This window comes from Grammomys surdaster, unplaced genomic scaffold (assembly GCF_004785775.1).
Source record: "Grammomys surdaster isolate TR1022 unplaced genomic scaffold, NIH_TR_1.0 203, whole genome shotgun sequence".
In the NCBI taxonomy this organism is placed as follows: Eukaryota; Metazoa; Chordata; class Mammalia; order Rodentia; family Muridae; genus Grammomys; species Grammomys surdaster.
In genome coordinates, this window is record NW_021604648.1 from 231,503 (window position 1) to 248,340 (window position 16,838).

The following is a 16,838-nucleotide window of genomic DNA, read 5'->3' on the forward strand; positions in this document are numbered from 1 at the left end:
CACAGCTTGGGTTTTTTTAATTTTGTTTTGTTTTGAGACAGAGTCTCACTATGTAGCCCTAGTTGACTGGAACTCATTATATAGACCAAGCTGGTTTAAAACTCAGAGATCCTCCAGAAAAGCAGGAATAGTAATCAATGCATTGTCTTTCACAATGGATACAAGCATTGTCCTTTTGTTTATTGTGGGTTTGTACTTTCTCCTGGACTCTTCCACTGATGCAGTCATAGGCCACACTGAGAACATATCCACCTGCCTTGGACTGGAACTAAAGGCATATGCTACAATGCCAAGCTTCTCAACTTAAAAATTTATTTATTGCTGGGTGGTGGTGGCACACGCCTTTAATCCCAGCACTTGGGAGGCAGAGGCAGGCGGATTTCTGAGTTCGAGGCCAGCCTGGTCTACAGAGTGAGTTCCAGGACAGCCAGGGCTACACAGAGAAACCCTGTCTCGAAAAAACCAAAAAAAAAAACTTATTTATTTTTATTATAGGTATGTGGGTGTACCATGAATATGCTTGAGGAAGCAAGAAGAGGGTGTCAGATCCCCTGGAACTGGAGTTACAGGCATTGTGAAACCAGCATCTGAGTGTTGGGAATCAAACCCTGGCCCTAACCTCATCCCCACTTAAAAAAAAAAAAATTCTAAAAAAAATGGTTTCATTATGTGGCCCTGGATGCTCTTGAATTTGTAAGCCCTCTGCCTCCCGAGGTCTTTAAGAACAATTGTGTATAATACCATGTCTAGCAGTCAACTTCATTAGACAGTGGTTTTTGCTTTGAAATGGGATCTTGCTGTGTAGCTCAGGCTGGCCTTTCACTTTGTAGACTAGACTAGACTCAATCTTGTGATAATTCTCTTACTTCTGCTGTATAAGTGCTGGGATTATAGGCAAGTGCCATCTAAAGGGGCTTAGATTTGTCTGACTGGGCTAGGACAGCCTAAAACATTGACAACCACTAGGTTCTGTCTCAGTCCATTACGCTTCTGCACATTCTCTTTGGATGACCTCATTTACTTTCCTCCATCTTCGTAGGACTCTCAGACCCCAGTACTGAGGAAATCTTCAGTACCCACAAGTTCCTCTATATATTCAAAACTCTCTCTTTGGCTGATGTTTTCTTTGGTTGGAGGAACACCGATACTCACTGCTGTGTTCTAGTAGTGACCACCTCTGGCTATGGGATGGGTGACACACACCCCTCACCAATAACAGATAGCTTTTCTCTGGCGTATTCAAACTGTAGTATTCAGATAGCTGATCAATGTTGTAAGGCCTAGAAAGTTGCCAAGACATGGGTAGGGAAGGTGGAAATGCTTTGATGTGTTTCTTGTCTCCACTCCATCCCTTCCACAGAGGGTTGAAGGTCTCACATCTCTCTTCCTACTTTGATCTCCTGTGGAGTCTCCCTTGAAGTCCACTCAGTGTCTCTACCTTATCCCATCCCCAAAAGTTCTGTGCAGTGCGTGTGTACTTGGGAATCTGACCCAGGACGTTGGGCATACCAGGCTCACATTCTACCTCCGAGCTATATTCCACGTCTCAACCCCTACCCTTCAGGTACTTTGGAAGTTACACAGATGCCTGCCTTCATGGAGCCTAGAAGCTTTCCCTCAGGGGCCATTTTGAAAGCTCTGTACAGTGGCAAGGAGTGGCCTGTGTATAGCTGGGGGAGAGAAAGCTTTGTTTTGACTCTCCCTGTTTTTTTTTTCTCTTGCTTCAGATCAAAGCCAGGGTCTTGTGCACGCTAGGCAGGTGCTCTGCCCTAGCTCTCCGAACCTTCAGTTCTGTCAGACACGCCTTTAAACGAAATACACTCAAACAACTTAAGAGTTTGACTTACTTGTCAAGCACCCTCTTGGCACTTCATGTCACTCCACTGCTACTATATTTCATTAGAGCAGGTCCTTACTCCTCTTATGTATTACAGCCTTGACCCAGTTTCTACAGTAATATGGCGTCACCTTCCTCTTCCTCACCCATTTTATAGCATTAGCCACTATGGAATGATGCTGAAATTTCAAGTTTTTCTCTCTGGAGGGAAGGGACAAGAAGTTTCTGTTCATCTCATCTTGAACAGTCTTCTCTTTAAAGGACTAGTCAGTCCTGGGTGCGCACACTGTTCTAGGGTGTGACTGCAGACATCACCCTAAAGTCATGCTGAAGTCCATTACCCAACAAGAGTATTAAGAGCTGGCGACATTTAGAAAGTAAGTCATGTGGGCTCCAGCCTTGTTGGTGGAACTAGTGCCGTTGTATGAGGGATTTGAGGCCAGACTGTGTGGCATATGTTATGCCATATCTGGGGAGGTGTAGTCAATTTGAGACCAGCTTATCTCTGAGGGTAAAAAGGTGGGTGAGTCAGGAATATAACTCAGTGTAGAGTACAGGGATTAAAGACATATGCCACTACCGCCCATCTTTGAAATAAAAGTTTGAAGGTGTGGCCCATCAGTCGGCTTCCCCGTGTTCCAGCAGATGACTGCACAGCCATTCATATAGAGGGAGCACTAGCAGGATGCAGTGGGCTAAAAGGCTTTTCAAAATAAATAAGTAAAAACTTATGAGAGCTGGAAGCATGTGCCACACTCTGAATCCTCTGCCATTCAAAGATGAAAAAACTATTTTAAGATTTCCAGCAGCATTTTTGTGAGTCCAAAAGGCATTGGCCCTGCTGAAAAGATGGCTCAGTAGTTAAGAGCAGATAATGTCCCGGCACCCACATTAGTTGTCAGACTGCCTGTAATTTTAATTCCAGGGGTTCTGATGCCTCTAGACTTCGTAGGCATCTGCACTCACGCGCACACACACGATCAAAAATAAATCTTTTAAAATTATTGGGCAACCTGTCCCCAACATGACTTCTTACTTAAAGATGCAGCACACTGTGTAAAACTGGGGATGGGCAGGCTGTGGTCACAGAAGCCTTACTCTGTGCAGGGCCCAGGAAGTGCTCCTGAATGTGATGCGTGAGCAGAGCCAGACTTCCAGAAGAACTACTGGGCACAGTACATTGCAAAGGCAGGGAGTATCCAAGACAGACACATGGGAGACTAAAGCCAGTCCATAGTGTTTTGAGGCAGCGTCTTGTTATGTAACCCAAGCTGGCTTGGAACTCACTATGTACCCCAGGCTGGCATTAGCACCAGGATTTCAGGTATGGGCCATCGTGTTCAGCTTCACTGTGGCTTCAAAGTACAACAGATACACTCTTCTGGGCTGTCGCTTGCCTTTACTGTTTTCCAAGTCCTGTAACAGACCCCCATCTCAAGTATCTCAAGACTTGTAACCTCCAGGGACTAGAGTGCTGCCTGGTATTGCCCCTCCCCTCCACCCCCGGTTTATTTCCTAGGGATAACCAGGTCTGCCTTCACTAACTGAGGATAGAGCCTCCTGAACCTTCCTGAGTATGTCACATTGTAGGCTGGGCCCACTGAATCTCTCCTGTCATTCTTTACCTTAGCCTATATCTACAGAATCCTTTGCTACAGACAATTTCATTAAATTTCCCTGTGAGCCCAGATTCACTGTCAAATGTACTCACAAGAGATGTCTGTGCTTTCCAAGAGCAGATAGGGCCTGAGTCAGAACACTGGCTACCTCAGATACCTACTACATACAGCTGCAGACAAGGAAGCCCCTTCTCTCCTCTGAGCCTGGGATTATCCAGACAAACAGAGCCCTTTCTTAGAGCCCTAAATTTTGCTACCGACTAGACTTCTAAATCTTGCTACCGACTAGACTTCTAAATCTTGCTCTTCCCACGGACAGTTCTGCTTCCTGTCTTAACAACTCTGAAGCACTGGACCTTGAATCTAGGCCCTCACCCAGGTTTAGCAAGAACCCTATTGCTGAGGTACTCCCACAGCCCGCCTGCATTTTCAGTCATCAAACCTGTTCACTTGTTCTTCCCGGGGCTTAAGAGTCCTTTTGTATTCTCTCCCTCTGGGTAACTGGTCTTAGTTGATCCCTCATAAACCCCACACAACTGTCATCATGTGGGTGACAGTGGGCTCCTTCAGGCAGTCTTTTCTGTTAGACTGCTTGTGCCTGGTGCTTGTCCCTGTACAGCCCAGGGGTTGTGGCAGGGTCTCTCCTTCCAGGAACTCGAATGCGTCCTGCATCCTCAGCTTCTGACACTGGTCCAGGCTCGGCGAGGTTAAGGAAGGCGACCCCGAGGCCCCGCCCTAGGACGCACCCACAGGCCTCAGGGAGGCTGCGATCCTCGCTGCTTACCCCGAGACAGAAATTCGCTCCTTTGGGGCTGAAGGTTTTGGCTGGGCCGCAGCAGCACCTGCTTTGAGGTGTCCAGATCTCCCCGACAAACAGGCTTGGTACAGCCCGGGGATTCCCCGCCGCTACCGCCCTGACGTCATGGAGTCCCCGGGAGGCCCCGCCCCTCCTGTTCGGGCTTGGGCTGTGCGCGGCCGCTAGGCACTCGGCGGCCATGGCGGGACCCGGCGCCCCCTGCGATCCCTGCGCGCCCGTCGCCGTCTGGAAGCGCCACATCGTGCGGCAGCTGCGGCATCGGGACCGCACGCAAAAGGCGCTCTTCCTGGAGCTAGTGCCGGCTTGTGAGTGTGTCCCCGGGGGCTCAGGGATGACAGGCTTTGAGGAGGTGGGGTTCGGGGAGAGGGCTTGTCCCGCCGCTCGACTTGTGACTCAGGGCAGCGGCGCCGTCTTGGTTCCCGAGGGCCTTGCATCTTGGAAACTGTTACGCCCCTCTCTGGACAGGCAGACTCCCTGCCTGCGGTTTCCAGCCCGGGTGCTGCTTAGCCCTCAAGACTCAGCTTTGCTTCCCTTGAGCATCCTACACACAAGCTCTGTCTCAGTGCTCGTTTGGAGCAGGGCCTGGTCAGTCCGTTTGGTCCCAGAGTCAAGTTAAGGAAGGCAGGCGTGGCCAGAGCAGCCATGGTAGCTGAAAGGAAAGAGCGAAAGTCTGGTAGGATCTGCTGCGGATAGGTTATGCTGGTATGTGTTCGTGGAGCACCTCAGTGCCTAGTGGATCATAGCTCGAATGGGGCCCCAGGTTTCTTTAGGGTGCTTGACATGCCAGCGGAAGTTGAACTTTCATGTGGTTATTTCTGGGCAGTTTGGCCAGGAGGGGGTGTGTGCACTCCAGCCGAGGAACACTGGAGTGCATCTGTATTTACTGCCTTTTGGTCGACTGTGACTGTGTGTTTGAGGCTGAAAGTCTACTCCCTACTGCTTCCTCACTTGGTGCTAATTTTGATACACCCACGCAATCAAACTTGTTTTCCTTGGAACTTTGTAAGGGCTGCCTCTCTCTTGGGGTCGTATACCTCTACCTCCAGACAGCCTCACTTCTCCAACTTCTCTGATGAGCAGTGGGGCTATCGATTTAAGGGAGGGATCCCCCCATTTAAGGGAGGAACCCCCCCTCCAGAACTGTACGGGAGCAGCAAGGCTGGGGACCTAGAGAGAACCAGGTCTGTGGTTTTGGGTAATTCAAGTCCTTTATCTCAGATTTCTTACTTAGAAATGAGGCACATTGTGACCTTGTATGCTGGGGTAGGGGTGCTTGCAATGCCTTGGGGTTTAGGGTAGAGTTTTGAGAATTAGTCGGGGTCCAGGAACCTGTCTCCATGGTAACAGTGAGGTAAGGGAGGTGCTGATCGCAGCCCCAGTCTGCCTGGAACTGGTAAAAAAAAAAAAAAAAAAAAGGTGTGGGTGGGGGGGGGGGGTCCAAGGTCTAACCACCTAACCTGGGAAGATTTGTTAGATAATTGCTCAAGGACCTTCAGTATTGACCTGGGGGAAGCTGTTGGGTGGAAGTGGGAATTACTTCATTGTAAACCTTGAGCCTCAGAGGGGAAGTGACTTGCTGGAGGCCATACACAGGTGGTTTTGTTTGTTTCAACACCTCTGGATCAGACTTTGCCTCTGACAGAGGTGAATTAATCCCAGGCCCCTTGCTTTCCTTCTGTCTCTCTTCAAGTGCTAGGTAGCCATGTTTGTCCGAAGCATTGGTAGTCTTTCTGTCCTTGTCTCCTGGGTGGGCTTGTGGCCATGCTGTGAAGAGGCTTTGCCAGACACAGATATCCCCCAGGAAGGGGAAGAGCCCAGCTCCAGGGGCTTCCCTATCCCTAGGACCCCTGGTCTCCTTCAGCCATCCCAGCATGAGGCAACTTGTATGTCAGGAGTTTGCTGGCAAGCATCTGCCTTTGCCACAGGCTCACCCTTTTGCATCCCCAGATAACCATCTTCTAGAGAAGGCTGAACTGCTAGCCAAGTTCTCAGAAAAGTTGAAGTCAGAGCCAAAGGATGTCATCTCCATCCCACACAAGGACTCAAGGTGAGTTGTCTGTGAGTGATCAGAGCTGCTTATGCCTGCCTCTTTGCTGTGCTCAGCCCTGGCACCTCTTCAGCCTGTAGCTATTGGGGATGTGAGAGGGGGCAGTAGTAGAAAGCCTCTTGAGTCCTCTCCAAGCTCGATAAACGATATGCGTAATATCGTTTGCCCTGACTCTTGTCTGCATTTGTCTCCTGTCCAGTCCTATTCTTCTGTTTCCCCTTCTGAACCTCGTCCCTCTCCCTGTTCCTTACCTGATACCTTCAAAAAGAGGCTTACGAAGAACAGGGAATGGGTTGGAAACATGATAAGAGGACGTAGCCTAGGTAGGCTGGAAATGACCTTGAATTCCTGGTTTTCCTGCCTCTACCTCTCCACTTAGGATTACAGGTGTGTGCCAGCTTATCACACCAGGCTCTCTTGTGTGTTTATGTGCTATTTGTATGTGCATCTGTAGAGACCAGAGGTTGACCTGTGTCTTCCTTAATTATATTTCACCTTAGTTGTTAAGACAAGGTCTTACACTGAACCTATATCTAGCAGATTCAACTTTTTCAGCTCTTGGCAAAGTGTGCCAGGTTCTTTAATATAGGTGCTGGGGCCCAAACTCAGGTCCCCACTCTTGGGTGGCAAGCAGTGTATCTATCTAGGGAACCATCTTTCCAACTCTAAGCTCTTTTTAACAGGTTCTCATTATGTAGCCCAGGCTGTCCTTGATTACAGAATACTGTTTTAGCTTCCTGAGTTCTGGGAAAGCAAGCAAGTGCCATTGTGTGCCATTGAGTGACACCGGCAGAGGTCCAAGGTCTGGACCATCCTAGAGCAGAAAGGTCACGGATATTAGATCTGAGACTGCTTGTTCTCTGATTGGCTTCCACTTACCCCAAGAGAGAGCAAATGGCTCCTCAAGCTTTTTATGGGGGACTCTTAGGGCATACTTTGGGCACTGGGGTGAGAGGAGGAGCCATGAATTCTTCTTATTGGTTGTCAGGGAGGAAGTCTCAGGGACAGGCCTTGACCAAGTCTCATCACCAGCCTCTCTGAGGGTGATGTGGCAGCAGGAGAAGAAGGGGCTGCAGCTGGTGTGTGGTGAGGTAAGCAGGGTGGGGTCTGAGAATGTTGGGGGAGGGAGAGATGGTCTGCAGAAGGCAGACAGAGAGTGGTGCTGTTTTTGCTGCATTATCTCAGTCAGTCCTCTGTGACTTTATAGTTGTAGAGGAGTGCATTGGGGCTTAGAGATGTGGACCCTGGACTTGAACCTTTACCCACACAAATCTACTTTCCTGGATTCTTCATTCACTCTTTCAACAACTTTTTATTGACAATCCAAAGAACAGGGAGTGTGGCCATAAACAAGACCTGGTCCTGTGGGTTTCCATGGAGACTGTGATGCGCCAGTAATCACAAGTCATTATAGCATGTCTCCTCACCTGCCCAACACAAGGTGGGAGCAGGTTATGAAGATGTCCGAGGGCCTCTCCCCAGTGTGCTATGTGGTTATAATTTGACAGTGGTGTGACATTATCATGAACAGATTTATGTAGCCATCATGATATTGCAGTGCTTGTCTATAAGATCTCTTTTTTGATACCTCTTTTTCGTCACACTGGAACAGCTCTAATCCCTGGCAACCACTAAATCTCTTTCTACCTCTACCTATTATTTGAATTTTGAAAGCAAGTGACTGGTGAGGGGGATGGAGATGGCGACTGGCTTTCTCAGTGTTGAACACGATAAATGAACTGGAGTGGTAGAGGCAGATGTCTGTGAGTTCAAAGCCAGCCTGGTCTACAAAGTGAATTCCAGGACAGCCAGGGCTACACAGAGAAACCCTGTCTCGAGAAAAAACAAGAAACAACAAAACAAAGATAAACAAGGCTATAATTGGGTTATGAAGGAATGGGTGCTCCAGCTGCCTGCACAGGGTCCCTCCCCAGGCCTCTCCTCTCACATGAGCAGTTGTGTCAAGGCAGGTGAGCAGCCCTCGATCACTCCTCAGGCTCTGGGGAGGAAGAATTAGGAACAAGATAGTAAGAAGAATTCTCCTCACCCCCAGCTGTCATCAGTTCCTAAGTTACAGGTGTTTATCCTGATCTTCTCAACACTGGTGGGCACAGCTTTGCCTGGGATCTGTTCCTCACTAGGGCAAGGCAGTGCCCACTGATGGGGCTGCGTCCCTGTAGCCTGCTCAGTTCTTAGCTCTCAGCTGAAGGAATGCTGAGATATCCTCAACCCAGGGCTCCAGGACTGAGTCTGGCTCCTGCTCTCCTGTGTTCTTGATTTTAGTCTTATGTGCTTCTCTGCTGAGGGCTGCCTACATAGGCCAGTGGCAGGGCATGGGCTAGGAAGCCAGATGTTGAGGAATGGGAAACAGAACTCACATCCCTTGCACCCCTTAGTACACCATTACTTTACATGGAGCTTAGTGTAGTTAGGTGGCTTGGGTTCAAGTAATCAGGTCTGCCACTTAGCTGTGTAACTTTGGGTGAGTCACTTAATGGTTGTTGGCTGCCTTGTGTATGTCAAATGAAAATGAAAATGGAAGTGCTTCCTTTGGTGCTATGGAGACTGAGTCAGTGTGTGTAGAGTGCTTGGGGCAAGGCATGACAAGTGCCAGCTAATAGTCTGCCATTATTGTAGGTTCCTAATAGTTCTGGGTTACCTTGTGATTAGGAAAGCACTACCCTGACATTTCACAGGTCCGGAAATGGAGCAGATTTCTCCTGCCAGATTCCTCCTGCTTCAGATTAAATATCTACCGCAGGGTCACCAAGAAAATAAAGGACATCGCTAGTACTGACACTTAGGGGTCAGACTCTAGAGCTCCGGGTCTGAGAATTATCTCATGAAGCTGCAGGGCAAACTTAGCTCAGCCTGGGCTTCCTTGTCAGGAACTAGGCAACGGGTGGTGGCTGGCTAGGTTCACCCCGCAAAAGTGCCCATGCCTCTTGTCCTTCCCAGATGGCCTATCAGGTGGTGAAGAAGAGCGCAGCCCTAAACACCCTGCAGTCACAGCTGGAGGAACGGCAGGGCAGGTGAGATGAGGGTCGGGCTTGGTCTCTACCCCAGGCAAGAGGATGGGAAGGGGCCCTAAAGCTTTCCTCTAGTCCCCAAGCAATCTCTAGACCTGTGTGTGGTTGGGGTTAGAGGACCCACGAAGACACCGGCTGATGTTTACTCTGCAGGCTGGAAGACCTGCAAGCCTGCGTGGTGCAGCTACAGGAGGTGCGGGCTCAGCAGTCCCGGCAGCTGGAGGAACGGGAAGCGGAGAACGCGGCACTTAGAGAAGCCTATGAGACGCTGCTGGACCAAGCGGCGCACCAAGAGGCGGCACTGCGCAGGCTCCAGGAAGAGGCTCGCGACTTGCTGGAGCAGCTTGTGCAGCGTAAGGCGCGCGCCGCCGCCGAGCGCAATCTACGTAATGAGCGTAGAGAGAGGTGAAAACTCTGGGATATGCCCCTTGGGAGGCAATCTGGACTCAGCCTGGTTAAAAGGTGTGGGGATGGGGGTGAGTGTGGGGGAGGTCAGGGTCTCCCACTGATCAGAAGGATCTGCTTAGGCTGTGGTGCCCCTTCTACAAAGCACCTCCTTTAGCCTTTTCTCTCTACCAGGGCCAACCAGGCTCGGGTGTCCCAGGAGCTGAAGAAAGCGGCTAAGCGGACTGTGAGCATCAGCGAGTAAGAATGGGCAGGGGACAGGGATGACTCTAATACTGGGAGCTGACCTAGGATGTGTGCATGACCCACAGTCTACTCACACCTTACTCCTGCTGGCTACAGGTACACCAGGTGCCTATGTATATGCACAGGTCAGGTCATTAGACACTTGTGGAGATAATGTGTGGTCACAAAAGCCAATACTTTGCAGCTAGCGATTATCACCTGTTCTTTAGCGCTGCGGTAGGGAGGGGCTTCCCCTTTGGTCTTTTCTCTCTCAGGATCCCAAACACTCTAGAAGATGGGACCAAAGAGGAGACTGTGGCTCTAGCTCCTGCCGCTATGCCTGAGTTCTTGGAGACTGAGACTTGTGAAAAATGGAAGAGGCCTTTCAGGTGAGCATTCCATTATTCCCACCTGACCTGGCCCCCCACTCAGGAGGCTGTCCACAGCTTCCAGGAGCAGCTTTTGGAGAGGCTTGTGTACATCCCAGTACCAGTCCCACCTCCAGTGTCATGAGGCAGTGTTACCTCATTCCCTACTTTGAAGAACCAGTGCCCTCGAGGGTGAGCTATGAGGCTTATAAAAGGGTAGGGAAGTAGACAAGACCCTGGGACACTCAGGTGTCCTAGGTTTGTGTGTGTGAGCATGGGAGTGTATGTGTGTGTCCACACAGGGGCATGAGCACCTGTGCAAGATTAATGAGCATGCCTGAGTGTGAGCCTGTGTCAGAGTGTGTTCACACTTGAGATCAGATGGGAGCTTGACTCTTTGGGTGCCTCCCTGCTAGCCTCAAACACAGTGTAAAGTCAAGGATGGCCTTGAACTCGTGATCTTCCTGCCTTTACCTCCCAATAGCTGGAATTATAGGCATGTGCCAACATATCTGGCATCCACTACATCTTGGTTGGCCTGTGGTTGGGCTGCCCCTCCTTTCCCATTTTTGGGTTCTTTTCCAGAAGACTTTTCCTTCAGACACCCATGTCCCTGGGACAGTCAATAAACAGGAGCATCATGTAATGCTACTTCCCCAAATTCTTGGCAATCCTAATGAATCTAGATAGCCCAGCATAAACACTTTCTTGGGTGTTTTCAGGGGACAGCTCAGCGAGCTGGGGGTTTCCCTGCTCTCTGTCTCACCCTGGAGGCGCCATTCTCTTCCTTAGCCCTCTCCACAGGCCGGGGCTTGGTCTCCCAGGAGCTTTTCTTGGTGAGCACTTAGAGAATGAGACTCTTGGTACCATCTTGGGGGAGACTTGGGGAGGTGTTCATTGCCAAGATTCTCCCTCCCGCCACCCTTCTGGGTTACCTATGTCATCCTAGTCTTCAAGGAGTCAAGTTCTAGTTCTTGCCTTGAGCAAGCACGAGCCTTTTCAAAGGTCCCTAGCAAAATACAAGGATCAGTGCTGTTGGCACAGCTGTGAGCCAGGCTCTCAGTACGTCTCTCCATTCTGCCCCAGGTCTGCCTCGGCCACCTCCCTGACACTGTCCCGCTGTGTGGATGTGGTGAAGGGGCTGCTGGAGTAAGTGTGTGTGTGTACATGTGTGAAGGGACTGGCACGCCCTGTAAGGCTTCCTGAGCATAGCCTTGGTCTGTCCGTCCTTTGGTACCTGTCTGTATGTGCATCTTGTTGGGCTCCACAGGCAGGATCTGAGTGGATAGCTCAAGACCAACTCTTTATAACTATTTTCCAGGTTCATAATGCTCTGTCCTTGTTCAGAGTCCTCATAGGGGACTGAGCGCCGGCCTGAGGTTGATTGATCGGTTGGGAAACTGAAGCTCAAAAATGTCTAAGATTTGTTCAGAGTTAACTTAGCCTAGCAGTGGTAATGCCATGAGTAATATTCCAGCCACGCCTAATGCTTTCCTGTATCCACCACTCTGTCTTATGTCTGCTCGTCTCAGTGTACAGTGCCCACATCCCCACAGTGGTCAGGCTGGGTTGTGGACCTTGTTTACTGTGCCATGGGTAATGTCCTGCCGCTTGCCATGTCTGCTTGTTGTTGCTGCCTCAGGAAAGCTTAAAGTCCTCACAGCAGCAGGCTTTGCTGAATGCTTTTCTATCCCCACCTCTGTAGCTTCAAGAAAAGAAGAGGTCACTCAGTTGGGGGTGCACCTGAGCAGCGATACCAGAGCATCCCTGTGTGTGTGTGTACCCAAATTCCTTCCCAGGCTCAGGATGTCTTGGTAAGGAAGGAGCTTGGCCATATGCCTGAGGTGCTGATAGGAGTGTTCCAGGGTGGGCCAAGTGGGCTGGAAAAGCAAGGCTGGAGGAGTTTGCCCTCAGCCTGTGGTGGGAGCCACACAGCATTTTACAGTGTAACACAGACTAGATAGCGTGAGAAAGGAAACAGACACCCAGCATGGGGCTTGGGGCAGAAGGGGTCTAGGCATAGTTGAAAAGACTTTCTGCGGACAGGTTTGAAACTCAGGCTTGCAGAGACCTTCAAAGAGAACTGCCAATGCAAGAACAGGTGTGAAAAGTCCTGAGTGGGCACAAAGAGCCATGCATGGGGAAGACCAGGTGCCAACCCCTCCCACTTTTTTTTTTTCTTTTCTACAGGATGCCCATCTCTCTGAGGTCAATGCGGTTTGTTTTGGCCCCAACAGCAGCCTTCTGGCCACTGGAGGGGCTGACCGGCTTATCCATCTCTGGAATGTCGTGGGAGGTAAGGATCTCAGACCTGTCCTTCATCCTCCCCTGCTGGAATGATCCTGTGAACATTGGCTAGAGGACTCCTGGGAGAAGATGGGTGCTGAGCTTACTGCTCTGAAGGACACGCTCTGGGTTCAGACCTGCAGAGCAGGGAGGGCTAAGCCCAGATGGCTGCTGCTGGAGGAGGTGGAGGGACCTCTGCTCCCATCCTGAAGGCATACAGAGCTAGGTATTGGCCAAGTCCCGGGTCTACCAAGACACATTTTAATTTTTAGATAGGTTTCTCTGTGTAGCCCTTGCTGGCTTGGAACTCACTACATAGTCCAGGTTGGCCTCAAACAGACATCTATGTGCCTTTGCCTCTCCGGTGCTGGTATAAACTGTGTCAATATGCCTCGCATAGCTACATCCTGTTGTAGTATTACTTGCACTACCAGAAATCAGTGAGGTGACCAACACTGTCTACCTGTGCTCTCTAGGGAAAGGGACTCAACACCAACTCTGGAAGGCTTCCCAGTAGTGGGTCTCCAGCTTGCCTGGCTTTGCCTGGCAGTATAACCTAGGGATAGTCCCTCTGCTCTGGTCTTCTCTAGCATTGTGAGCTAATTAGTACCACCTCCACCCCAGAGCCCAGGCCAGACCATTCTGTCGCTGCATCCTGCTCTGTGTCTGAGTTCCTCTATTTTGTAAGGCTGATTAATCTCATTCCATTGTCCTTTCCCCTGCTCTGTCAGGTCGTCTGGAGGCCAACCAGACCCTCGAAGGAGCTGGTGGCAGCATCACCAGTGTGGATTTTGACCCCTCGGTAAGGAGACTTTGCCCCATGGCATGGATGTCACCTGAGCCTCCACATTAGGCAGAGGGCTCCGGGGCCTGAGGGCATATTGTGGGTGGCTTAGAACCTGCTCTAGAGGAGCTACACTCACTCCCCTTGGAGCCATGGCTTGCCTCAGTGACTGGGAAGCTTGGAACAGCTTCTACCTTGGCTCTCTGGCCTGAGGGCCGATGCCTTTGCCAGACCCAGTATGGCCCAGGACCTTTCCTCCTCCCTCTCTGTAGGGCTCCCAGGTTCTGGCAGCTACTTACAACCAGGCTGCCCAGCTCTGGAAGGTGGGAGAGACACAGTCCAAGGTGAGGCCCAGCTGCTGCCTAAGGGTTAAAGGGTCATGTCCTATGATTTGCAGAGTGGTTATTTCGGGGGCTTGGCTTAATGGGTACTTTCTGTGGGGGCAGGAAACATTGTCTGGACACAAGGACAAAGTGACAGCTGCCAAATTCAAGCTAACAAGGCACCAGGCAGTGACTGGGAGCCGAGACCGGACAGTGAAGGAGTGGGACCTGGGCCGCGCCTACTGTGAGGCCCAATCCCATTTGCTCAACTCTCAGTCGTCAGGGCCCTTCCCTTGCTATGTTGTGGTAGCTGCGGGATTCATATTCATGTGGGCTCAAACCTCTAATGATTTCCTTCTCTGTCACTGCCGCTCACTTCCTGCTTTCTCGGTGACCCTGGTAGGTGAATTAGAGGTGGCTTGAGCCCTGGGCTGGGGATATTGGAGGAGACTTCCCTACTTGATCTTATACCACTGAATTTAGTGGCTCCTGATGACTCACTGAGACTCTGGGGTCTTCCCATCGGTCCTCAGGTTCCAGGACCATCGACGTGCTTTCCTACTGCAATGACGTGGCGTGCGGTGACCACATCATCATCAGTGGCCACAATGACCAGAAGATCCGGTTCTGGGACAGCAGGTAATATGGCATGGACTGCGTGTGGCACAGGCTCCTTGCAGTTTCCTTCCTTTCTCTGACTGTGGCAGGAAGGGCTACGGAACCCTGGAGAAGTATGGCTGTCAGACCGGCACTGCCAGTGGGCGGCTTCTGCTGGCCATGGTGTTTGAGGGTTCGGCATGTCTGGGGAGCTATGCCACCTTCTTAGTGGCTCTTAGTCAGCACTTAACTCCTTCCCAGGCCGTACAGCCAACACAGACAAGTGCCTTTTTAAATATTATCACCACTTTTTAGTAAAAAAAAAAACCAGCAACAAAAGAAAAGCTGCTTTTTAAAGTAATGAGCCCACCATTAGGCACGAATGGCTGACATAGGCAGAGCTCGAGTTTTGCAGGTCTCTGCGGCCTCTCTTTTTGAGATTGCTCCTTTGCTAGGGGTTGAACGCAGAGATATGTGCTGGCTAGGAGAATGCTCCCACCCCTTTTACATTCTTATTTTGAGACGGAATCTCAATAAAGTTTCCCAGGGTGGTCTTGAACTTACGATTTTATAATTCTCCTACCTCAGCTGGGATTACCTGCCAGTTCCACCATACCCGGCTATCACTGTTACTCCTCAGTGACCTGAGCCTTCTAAAGGATCCAACTCTCTAATCCATAGTGGAAAGGGACGATAGTCTTGTCAGCCTCACCCCCAGGGATTCAAGCCCTGGGGTGCCTCTGGATTATGCTACCTGGGAATGTGGCCACATACAGCCTGTCAGAAGTGTCCCAGGATGTCTCTTCTTCATCTCGGTCTGTCCCTCACTTCGCAGGGGCCCTCACTGCATCCAGGTCATCCCTGTGCAGGGCCGGGTCACCTCCCTGAACCTCAGCCATGACCAGCTGCATCTGCTTAGCTGTTCCCGAGACAATACACTCAAGGTTATTGACCTGCGAATCAGCAATATCCGACAGGTGTTCAGGTACTGGCCTGGGCCAGTTGGGCCTCTCCTGTGCAAGGAAAGTCCCGGGAGGCACTCCCTGATAGCCCCTTCCAGACTAGACCCTGCTGAAGTGCTGGTCCCTTTTAACATCTGGAGGAAGACTGGCACACTGGTAGCAACTTTTCTGACTGCAGTCCTAATCTGTCCTCAGGGCAGATGGCTTCAAGTGCAGTTCTGATTGGACCAAAGCTGTTTTCAGGTGCGTCTGGGAGGTCATGCCTATACATAGGCCTGTGTTTGTGTGTCTGTACTTCTGATCTTCTTCTCTTGTTCTGCTGTGACCTGTACAGCCCTGACAGAAGCTATGCACTGGCAGGCTCCTCAAATGGCACCCTGTACATCTGGGATGTGAACACTGGGAAACTGGAGAGCAGCCTACAGGGACCCCACTGGTGAGCAGCCTACTGAAACTTCCACATGCAAACCTTCCATGTTCTGATATGTCCCTAGACCTTTCACATGCATTTGGGTCCATCGCCACCATCCTGGGAGACCATTTTATAGATAATGAAATTGTCTTGGGCTTACAGAAGCTTCTCAAAGTGCCTGTTGGTTGGATGTCCAGGGTCAGAGTCAGGCTGCCTGCCTGTTCCTGCTGCCCTCCTGAGGTCTGTCTTCTCTTTCTTCAGCTCTGCTGTCAATGCCGTGGCTTGGTGCTTCTCCGGGAACCATGTTGTGAGTGTGGACCAAGGCAGGAAGGCGGTGCTCTGGCACTAGTGGCACAAGTTCCCTGTATGGGTTGGACTCTGTTCAGAAGTCAGAAGCCAGAGAACAGCTTCCCCATGCTCAGGACTCCAGAGCTGGAGTTGGGGTCTACTGTGTGATTCATGTGAGGGCCAGGCAGGACCTGGCTTGTTTAAAATCAGAGTGTGAGTTAGGAATGACAAATTTTAAGAATCTATTTGTTTACTCTCCTCAATGTTAAAAACTGTATCTAAGATGTGCCTTGCCTCTTTGAAGCATTTGAGGGTACAGAGGCACTTAAGGCTTGGCCTCTTCTTTTTCCATAGAGCTAGGGCCTTATAGTAGAGCTTCTGCCTGGAAGATGGGCTGCTCCAGTCTAACCATGGGATAACATGAAGAAAGGCCCATGCAGGGGCAGCAAAGAGCAGCTTTTCAGCCAGGGAGTGGTCCTGATGGTAAGGGTGAATAAACTAAAGTGACATTGGAATAGTTGGTAGTGGCCTGCCTGGAGCCTGGGATAGTGGCCTGAGCTGTAGTCCTATCTTCTGGATGATGGGTGGCCTCCTCCTGCCACTGTATCCCTCCCTTGTATGTTACCTCTGCCCCTCGCAGCCACAGCACCAGTCTGTGCGGCTGCTGTGTTTACCGCTCCTCTCTACAGGTGCCTTCACTCCCCTAGTCTCGTCCTCACACCATTTCCTTAGCTTTTGTTGTTGTTTGGACAGTGTCATGTTATGTAACCCTGTCTAATCAGGTACACATGTAATAGCTCAGAGCAGGCTGAGAACTTGTGGAAATCTGGCCTTAGCCT

General features: G+C 50.6%; 1 protein-coding gene across 8 annotated transcripts; it reads left to right on the forward strand.

Annotated features, from left to right (window-relative positions):
- The first annotated feature begins 4,395 nt into the window (after positions 1-4,395).
- On the forward strand, positions 4,396-16,514 carry Atg16l2 (autophagy related 16 like 2). 8 transcript variants are annotated; one of them, XM_028770714.1, is made up of 18 exons: positions 4,396-4,578; positions 6,221-6,320; positions 7,309-7,411; positions 9,279-9,352; positions 9,503-9,754; positions 9,929-9,994; positions 10,255-10,368; positions 11,434-11,496; positions 12,053-12,161; positions 12,538-12,643; positions 13,365-13,435; positions 13,690-13,761; positions 13,864-13,984; positions 14,274-14,379; positions 15,173-15,322; positions 15,495-15,542; positions 15,634-15,735; positions 15,973-16,514. In XM_028770714.1, the coding sequence occupies exons 1-18, from the start codon at positions 4,452-4,454 to the stop codon at positions 16,058-16,060; spliced, it is 1,872 nt and encodes a 623-aa protein (XP_028626547.1). In that variant the 5' UTR covers positions 4,396-4,451; the 3' UTR covers positions 16,061-16,514. The 8 variants fall into 8 exon arrangements, with proteins under 8 accessions (XP_028626547.1, XP_028626549.1, XP_028626550.1 ...); XM_028770717.1 differs by lacking the exon at positions 4,396-4,578 and adding an exon at positions 4,657-5,454 and having other exon boundaries at positions 15,660-15,735; XM_028770718.1 differs by lacking the exon at positions 4,396-4,578 and adding an exon at positions 4,657-4,975 and having other exon boundaries at positions 15,660-15,735.
- The last annotated feature ends 324 nt before the right edge of the window (positions 16,515-16,838 follow it).